This window comes from Mytilus edulis, chromosome 2 (genome assembly GCF_963676685.1).
Source record: "Mytilus edulis chromosome 2, xbMytEdul2.2, whole genome shotgun sequence".
Lineage (NCBI taxonomy): Eukaryota > Metazoa > Mollusca > Bivalvia > Mytilida > Mytilidae > Mytilus > Mytilus edulis.
Window position 1 is genome coordinate 64854536 of NC_092345.1, and position 9908 is coordinate 64864443.

The 9908-nt window shown below is 31.0% G+C and overlaps 1 protein-coding gene across 20 annotated transcripts in view; it reads left to right on the forward strand.

Annotated features, from left to right (window-relative positions):
* LOC139512688 (ras GTPase-activating protein nGAP-like) overlaps positions 1-5992 on the forward strand; it is a 114728-nt gene extending 108736 nt beyond the window's left edge. For 17 of the 20 annotated variants that reach the window (XM_071300495.1, XM_071300496.1, XM_071300499.1 and 14 more), the window contains 3 exons: positions 72-1526; positions 2132-2334; positions 4730-5992. In XM_071300495.1, the coding sequence (XP_071156596.1) occupies positions 72-1526; positions 2132-2334; positions 4730-4979 (1908 nt within the window). In that variant the 3' untranslated portion in view covers positions 4980-5992. Of the gene's footprint in view, positions 1-71; positions 1527-2131; positions 2380-2835; positions 2857-4729 lie in introns of all 20 variants that reach the window. The other 3 variants (XM_071300498.1, XM_071300516.1, XM_071300497.1) reach the window with 2 other exon arrangements.
* Positions 5993-9908: the final 3916 nt, after the last annotated feature.

Sequence of the window (9908 nt, forward strand, 5' to 3'; positions counted from 1 at the left end):
GTTCTTATTATATAGGATTAAATTGTCGCCATATATGATACAAGTATATATTTTTTTCTTGTCTGTTTCAGGAATCCGTAGCCAGCTTAGGAAAACTGCCAAGCATTTTAAGTAAATTGAAAACTGCCTTGGAAAATCCAGATGTTGGTATGGTAATTCCACCACCAAAACAGAACAGGAAATCCCAAATATATGACAATCTAGTCAATATGCCTCCTCAAGCTAGCACCTCACCGACAGAAATTGTACGGGAAATGTTAAAACTTTGTGGAGAGGAGGATATTCCTGTGTTAAGTGGGAGGAGAGGATCCAGATTGGGTGTGTTTGATTCCGAAAATAATGTAGAGACAGAAGATGATTTTGGATTTTATAAAAATTCTAAGTTTGATGTGTCGAATGTATCAGTGAAAAGTGTATCAAATGAACAAAGAGTGAATGAATCTTGGAGTGAAATTGTTAACGTGGCAGAAAGCCATCAAGGAGACTATATTGATTTGTTACATTTCGCTGATGAGGATGTACATAATTCATCAATGGACTCGGATCATAATATGAATGGGAGTGAAATATCTATAAGTCAAATATCTACTATAGCATCTTCTGGTTACCAGTCTTTCGGATATAGTCAATCCAGTTCACCTATTGATCCTAACACTACACAGGACTTTACTAAATCTCATTCATCTCAGGCTCCTCTCCAACCGTTATCATTCTCAAATCCAGTGTATAGACACCAGTTCAATAGTGCAAAGCATTCAATGTCTAGTCCTAATGTCATCAGACAGGGATCCAGTTCTGGGTCCGCTAGTAGTGAAGAGGACACTGTTAAACATAGAAGTCCTGTGAAATCCTCAGACAGAGATTTATTTAGTCCCCAGCGTAATGATCCATTACGCAATCTTGCCCCTAAATTATCCAGTTCAAGTAGTAGTGAATCTTTAGAACAAGAATTGTATAAAATGACTCGTTCTAGTTCGGCAATGTCAACAGCTGATTCATCTAGATGTACACGATCGAATTCTGTACAGTCATCAAATGATCCAGTGAAATTTTCATTAGATTTACATTCATCTGTGTCATCTCAAAATAGTGATGATGTTCGCAATAGCAATGTTACTCCATCAAATAATACTAGTAATCATTACTCATTGAGTCGGGCTCCATCCAGGCCTAAAGAACTCTCACATACTGGCAGTATGGATTTTTCGCACATGAGACAAAGATATAATGATCCAATTCGTAGGACTGCTACAGATTCACACATTTCGTCTCATATCAAATATGGACCAAGTCATGCTTATAGTAATAGTGATATTACTAGTAATTCTAGTCATGGTAGTAAATATAGTGATAAATATTACACAGACAATTCTGACAAAGGTTCACGGAAATACTCTTTTGGCGATAGATCTTACACAGAAGATTCTGATCGAGGTTCACAGAAACTCTCTCCTAATAATGCTGTACATATGGGAATTAAGTCTGTACAAAGGAAAATACAGGAGCAAGAAAAAACAAAACAGGAGGTATATATAACTTGATTACATTCAATTGTGTAATATCTAAATACTGCAATAGTTACCAATATTATTCATTACATTATCATGATTATTCTTGTATACCAAATGCATTTGGGTTTTTTTGCTATGGAATTCAACCCAATTTCAGTAAAATAATACCCTCATATTAAGCAGTTCATTATTAATGTTATAGAGGTTTATATTAATTTTGACAGCTGAAGAAGTAATCATTATATCTGTAGAACATGATGGACATTCTTTCTATATTATTTATTTAAATGGTTTGCTTAGTTGTATTTGTATATTAGGTCAAATAATTCAAAAAGAAACATGGCCCTTCTTGTGCCATTATTATTTCATTCATTTCAACTTGTGATACATTTTATTTTCCTAATGCCATGAATGTGGATAATTTCTCTTATCAAATGTAAAAAATGATTTGATTGTATTTCTAGAAATTAAAAAAAGATATACCGGTAAAAAAGAAGATGTTGTATGATTGCCAATGAGACAATTCTCTTACAGCTATAGGTCACTGTTTATATAATCTAACATATTAAAACAGTAATGTAATAGGAATTAAAACTCAAGTTGTATAATTATTTTCACAGTATGAGAGTGAAGTTGAAACATTACGACAACAATTGAACGAAGCACAAGATCGGCTTCAGCAAGCGGAGGACAGGTTGAAGGAACACGAAACAGGAACAGCACAGTTAGTTGATGATTGGCAATATAGACTGTCGGAAAGTGAAGAAAGACTTCGTAAACAACAAGTACAAAAGGACGATCAGATGAAACAGATTATACAAAGGTTAGATGACTCAGCATGGAATTACAACGACGTCATTTATCTGTGGTGAAAATTCATTTTTTGGAATTCATGCCTGGCTTAAGTAGAACCACTGTAGTATTTTCTGTAGATGTCTTTTTTTTTCTTGCACAATGCTTTTTGTTCCAAAATTTGTTGCTTTGTAATAGCAGCATAAAATATTACATATTTTAATGAGCATAAGGGCACTAGGTTGTTTGGTTAGGAGAATGATACTTCAGGACCATTCCTAAGTTTTACTCATTATATTCATTGTCGATGTAAGGAATATAAAGCATATTGATAAATATACTGAAACCCCTTTTTTGATTTACACTGTGCATGGTTTTATAATAAGTTTTAACGAAAGAATGCATACGTTCTTGAAGATAGAAAACATGTTGATACAAAACTATGCTAAGGGAGATAATCCAAAGACACCCAAAATTCCTAAATGTACCAATGAGAATTGTAAATAAAATGATTATCATTATATTATTTCAGTTGTATCGAGTATATAAAATGGTAATTTTCTAATTAAGTTGTAATTAAGCATGAACTGAATCATTAGTTATTTCTTTGAACACTACTTGTCAACTCTTCAGGCATGGAGTAATTTCTGCATGGAACTTTAAAGTTTCTTATGTATATTTTGTTATTTTTTTTTTTTTCAATTTTTTGGCAGGAACTTTTTTTCTTGATTTTTTTTAATAACTTGATTTTCCAAATATTTTGATTTTGAATTTTGTTTGTGTTTATTTTAATTTATCATATTTAGCAAATGTGAAAAGATAAAAAGAACCACATAGTTTCATTGTTAAATAATATTTATTAAAATAGTTATTTGGATGTAAGGTTCTAAAATTTAGCAATATTCTAGAAGACTCAAAGCACAGTTTCCCCTGGTTAGCATGCTTATTTAATATAAGCTTTCTGATGCTTCCTTGTAATACTTTTGGGTTATAGTAATCAGAAAAAAATGCCTTTAATATAAAGAGAAATATTCAACAATAATATTAACACATACATATCTTATTGTTAGGAACTTTAATTGAATTACTTTTTAAATTAAATATCTTAAAAGTATGTCTTTTGCAGTTTGGAGCATTTAAATTTATACGTTTCATATTCAAAACAATTTATCTTGGATAGTTTATTATATTAAATTATTAAAGATTGATTTTTTTTAAATAAAAAAGATGAAATTAGAAGTAAAAATATATTAAAATATATGAATTCCTTATGTAAGATTTCTTTCATTCCTGAACTTTATACTCCTAAATCCTGAATGTAATACCTACAGTATGATGCACAGATACATGTACAATGTAGTTACATCTACTTAGAATATATTAGCAAATAGAGATAGCACAAATCATTTCTTCCAGTAGTCCATCCTTAAACTTTAATAAGTTATGATTTTTTTTGGAGTGAAATATGTTTAAATAAAGAAATAGTACTTTACATGTTCTCCTTGTTTATAGAATTTGTCCCCACTATTTCTGCTGTAAAGGAAAGATTTTCTTTTATCTGTGAGAGGTCTTGAAAATGCACCTATATTCATTGATAAAATAATCCCTTCTTTAAATATTAAATAGAATGTTTTGACCATTATTTACAAAACTCATAAATACTATATGTAGATTCTTGTTAATATTGTCACCTAGTTTTATATCCTTAAATTACTACATGTATCACTAAAACTATTTATTGTAAATATTATGCTGAACACTTATATTTGCTTTCTGTGTAACAAGAACATTTGGATTAGGAATTACATGTATTTTATTTTCGATTGTCTATATGTAATCAGTATACAGATTAATAACTGTTATTAAGATAAGATAAAAAAAAAAAAAAAAAAAAGAGGACCAAGAACAAAACAAGTGCTGTATTTTGTTTGTATCAAGGTTAATTGTTCGATGTTGTTGCTTTTTTTTAATAGCATTTGTAGTTAGTGTCATTTTAAAAAAATGACATATATAATCAGAAACTATTAAATCTTTTGTTACTTCATCAAAGTAAGAGCATTTGACAATAATGTAAATTTGAAGGGAAAAAAATATTATTTGTGGTTTTAGTTAGCTATGATATAACCGTAAAGGATAAATATTAAAAACTGCAAGAAAAATCTTTTCATGCTAAAAGAAAAAAGTAAAAAAAAACAAATGTGGAGGAAAGGAGGGATGTATATACATGTAAATGTCAGTGAGACAGAAACTTAGACACAAAACAACAAGTTAAAAATAGGTTTGTTATAATTATCCATATAGGAGGCGATTAAACTGTTGATCATTTAGTTATTACATTGTTTCATCAAAGTAAAATAAACAATTTACACAATATAAATTAAAATTGATGTTTACTTATACTTATTGTTGGGATCTTTAATTTCCAGATTAATGACTGTTGAAAAGGAACTAAAGGCTGATCAAGAGGAGATGCAATCATTGGTTCGTCAGAAACAACGTGTCATTGAGGCACAGGAGAGGAGAATACAAACTCTGGACAATGCTAATGCCAAACTGATGACTGCTTTATCTCAGCTACGCAGTGTTTCTCAACAAAATCATAATGGAATGATTGGACCATTGAGATCCACAATCTTAACAACAGAAATCGCAGAATTTAAGACTAGTTCATGTTAAGTTCAGCTGAAAAAAATGACAATTAAACCAATGGCATAATTATATCGTGTTATAATATATGCATCTTAAGTATGTTCATCATACAAAAGCTGAAATACTGACTATTTTATTAAGAAAACCAAACTTGACTTTATTTAGTAATACAGTATAATTTTAAGAAAACATCTGTAAAGTCTAATTTGCTTGTTAGGAAGTCCAGGTTTTAATATTCCTTAGTTGAAGATAATAATCAGCTATATATAAATGTGGGCTTTCAGATAATGTACCTCAAGTAATAAGTGTGTACTATAAGTGTGTACTTATAATTTATATGTGTGCTGAATGTTAGAATTAAGATTTTGTGAGCTTATCTGTGTGCTTTCAAACATATGTCACCAATCATGTCTTGAATGAGGTGCTATAGCAGTGATATTCATTCACCAGATGATTTTCAAACACTAGATTATTACTGTAATTGGTTTTTTTTAAACATTTACTCAACATATGTCAGAATATTGATATATATCATTGTAAAATTTAGATTTTCGTTAGCCATTGTCTGGATCTCAGATAAAAAGTACTATCATTTTGATTTTTAACATCTGTGGATAATTCAGATATAAATTACTAAAATCTCATTCAAACATATCCATCATATTAGAACTGCCATTGCATAAGTGCTATTTATAGTATTTTAATGTGTTCGGAGTTGCTTAGTGTGAGCATATATATTAAAGTGCAATGAACATTTGATAAATCGAAATTTAATGTCAGATTAATCATTCACTGAATATTCCTATGATAAGGAATAGAGTGAAGCTTTATTGTTGGAATATATATAACCAATTTTGTGGAGGACTGAATAACAACTTTGCATACGTAGTGTTGGTCGTAATTTTGAGAATGATAAACACTATTAAGTTGTAAAAGTTATGATTTTGTGTATGTAATGATGATTGTAAAGAGTCCAGTCTTCAGATAGAACATATGTTTCCAAGGTCATAAGTATATGGAACTTTTATCAATCACAAAAATTGCTCTGTTCAATTTCATCTTTTATGTTTGTTTGTTTATTTGTTGTGTTATTTTTGACTTAATTAAGAATTCCTTTTTGTCGAGCCTTCGACTTTAGTCGAAAAAGCGAGACATAGCGATCCTACATTTCGGTGTCATCGTCGTCGTCGGCGGCGTCCACAAATATTCACTCTGTGGTTAAAGTTTTTGAAATTTTAATAACTTTCTTAAACTATCCTTGAATTGTACGAAACTTTGACAGAAGCTTGTTTATGATCAGGAGATAGTATCCAGAAGTAAATTTTGTAAAAATAAAATTCCATTTTTTCCGTATTTTACTTATAAATGGACTTAGTTTTTTCTGCCAGGAAACATTACATTCACTCTGTGGTTAAAGTTTTTAAAATTTTGATAACTTTCTTAAACTATCCTGGAAATGTACAAAACTTGGCCAGAAGCTTGTTTATGATCAGGAGATAGTATCCAGAAGTAAATTTTGTAAAAATAAAATTCCATTTTTTCCGTATTTTACTTATAAATGGACTTAGTTTTTCTGCCAGGAAACATTACATTCACTCTGTGGTTGAAGTTTTTAAAGTTTTAATAACTTTCTTAAACTATCCTGGAATTGTAAGAAACTTGGCCAGAAGCTTGTTTATGATCAGAAGATAGTATCCAGATGTAAATTTTGTAAAAATAAAATTCCGTTTTTCTCGTATTTTACTTATAAATGGACTTAGTTTTTCTTCCAGTTAACATTACATACAGTCTGCAGTTGAAGTATTTAAAACATTTTTAAGATTCTTAAACTAGCCTGGATTTTTACCAAACTTGGACAGAAGCTTCTGACAATCAAAAGATAGTATCGAGAGGAATAATTTTATTGATTTTTTTCATCATTTTTCATGAGTGTGTGATTAACAGCAAAAGTAGGCGAGACACTGGGTTCCGCGGAACCCTTACAAATTTTTTCATAAAAAGATTTGCATGAAATGCTATCAAAATAGTATGGTACTGACTTGATATCTAAATCTTCCAAGGTTAATCACTACCTTTGATATTTCAAACAAAATAGTGCATCTTCCAAGGTTAATCACTACCTTTGATATTTCAAACAAAATAGTGCATCTTCCAAGGTTAATCACTACCTTTGATATTTCAAACAAAATAGTGCAGTGAAATGATCATTCTTTAGATCTGATCCACTTAATGTCATACAATTCATTAACGACCTGTTATTCTTAGGGTTAGGCAAGAAGACTTTTCTTCATTAAAAATTGCATAAGTAATTTATGTTATAAAACTTCAAATGTACAATTACGAACAAAGGAAGATAACTCCAACTTGAATTTATTATTTTCATATCTAATTACAATTTAATGTTTTATTTTAAATTCATGAAATTATAAAATAGAAGCAATCTTTATCCTTAAGTTAAGTGCTCACAGTTACTTTGATTGTGTATTTATTTTAGGTAAAAAAAGTTAAAGGCAACACATCCTTTGACTCTGTCTTCTCCAAGCCAAAAAAAAAAATCCACTGTATTTAGTCACAAATGTATTATACACATGGATATCTATACAAAATTCAATCTTAAGACTGGACTTCATCTCAGATGGTTGTGAAATATGTGTGCTTGGTTATTGAAAACTTTGTAGTGCTGAGTTAGTTTGATATATTATGAAAAAAGCTTGTAACTTCCTCTGAATCCATTGTGAACAAATGAATGTTTCATCAACCAAGAAAGTTTTATTATGAAAAATATGAGTTCAGAATCTCATCATGCTATTTATAGAAATTGTAAAAAAAAATATCATTGATTTATCATTGTGTGTACAATGGAAGCTTACAAAGAGTCCACATGATTTCATTTGTGATGGGAAATAATTTCCCCCAAAGTCTGTGCAATATTTATTGTAAATTGCAAAAAATAATATTTCTTGGCGCATATTTGTAAAAATAACCATTGTTATACATGTATATGCAAATATAGTGCTGTTTTGTAACATAAGATTAGCAAGTATAAATGTAAATATTTTGTGTTCTGGTCCTGAGTAGTAAGAGATTGTTGAAATAAAACAATGTACATTAATAATGGCAAAAAATAAAATGGGATATTTCAAAACTGTTTTTGTATTTTAATAACTGCTGCAGTAACTATCAATCATTTATATTATGCTAACCCATGTAGATATAAGAAAATGTGGTATGAGTGCCAATGAGACAACTCTCTGTCCAAGTCACAATTTGTAGAAATAACCATTAGTCTTCAAAACAGAGCCTTGGCTCACACTGAACAGCAAGCTGTAAAGAATCCTAAAATAACTAGGGTATAACCATTCAAACAGGAAAACTAATGGTTAAATCTACTGGAATTATAAAAAATGAGAAACACTTATGAATCACATGAACAAACAACAACCACTGAACATCAGGTTCCTAGTCAAAGCTGTATTTAAATACCTTCCTCAGAAGAACTTTAAAAGAAGAACTCTTATTGACAATACAAAGATTTAACATCTAGCAAAGCTCACAACTCAAAACAAGTTCAAAACGTTCCTAAGTACTAGTTAGAGTGGACTTCTTTGCTAAATATAGATCACAATACATCTTTGCATTGAAGAAAACAGATACAGGCTTACAAAATATAACAGACTATTACTGGCAAAGGTCCAACAATATTGTTGATGTTTATCTGACAATGTTGTTCCAACACATGAGACATCAAGATATTTTTAAGATAACTTGGCAGGAAAAAGAGCAAATAATTTAGATGGACTGAATAAAAAACAACCTGAGCAAAAAGAAATAGTGAAAAGGTATACATAAGAGATGTCTAAAAGAATAAATAAGCTAGGACTCTAATATGAGAGTATACATTGCAAGGATTGGGAAACTTCTTCATGTGTTTCACAAAGCACTAGAGACAAACTTTGTATATGTGTCCTTATTTGAAAAAAATAAATGTTGCACCTGTATTTATTTATTACACAAAATCCCTACACAAACTTGTAAAAATAGAAAGCAAAGAACATTGATATTATACTGTTGTTCTTCATTCTAAGTGGGCCTTGGTGGCTGAGTTGTTTAAGGAATCCAACTACTGTATCATTAGAGGGTCAACACTGAAGTTGTGAATTTGTATCCTGAATATAGCAGGTGCATTCAACTCTAATCTTGATTGACTAAGATGGTCTGTATTCCTGTTGAAGGTTGGTGGTTGTCTCCCTTGATTGACTAGGATGGTCTGTATTCCTGTTGAAGGTTGGTGGTTGTCTCCCTTGATTGACTAGGATGGTCTGTATTCCTGTTGAAGGTTGGTGGTTGTCTCCCTTGATTGACTAGGATGGTCTGTATTCCTGTTGAAGGTTGGTGGTTGTCTCCCTTGATTGACTAGGATGGTCTGTGGTTGGTGGTTCTCTCCCTTGATTGACTAGGATGGTCTGTATTCCTGTTGAAGGTTGGTGGTTGTCTCCCTTGATTGACTAGGATGGTCTGTATTCCTGTTGAAGGTTGGTGGTTGTCTCCCTTGATTGACTAGGATGGTCTGTATTCCTGTTGAAGGTTGGTGGTTCTCTCCCTTGATTGACTAGGATGGTCTGTATTCCTGTTGAAGGTTGGTGGTTGTCTCCCTTGATTGACTAGGATGGTCTGTATTCCTGTTGAAGGTTGGTGGTTGTCTCCCTTGATTGACTAGGATGGTCTGTATTCCTGTTGAAGGTTGGTGGTTCTCTCCCTGCACTCCTGCACCAAAACAAACTAACCACTAATAAAGCAGAAATTGGTGTTTAACACCAATCAATCAATAATTTCAGTCACAGTTTGGCCTTCACTTAAAGCTCACACATGACTGTTAATATGAAAAAAAAAAAAGAAAAAGGTATAATTCCAAATGAGAAAACACATTACATCAATAAAACTAATTAATCAATCAGT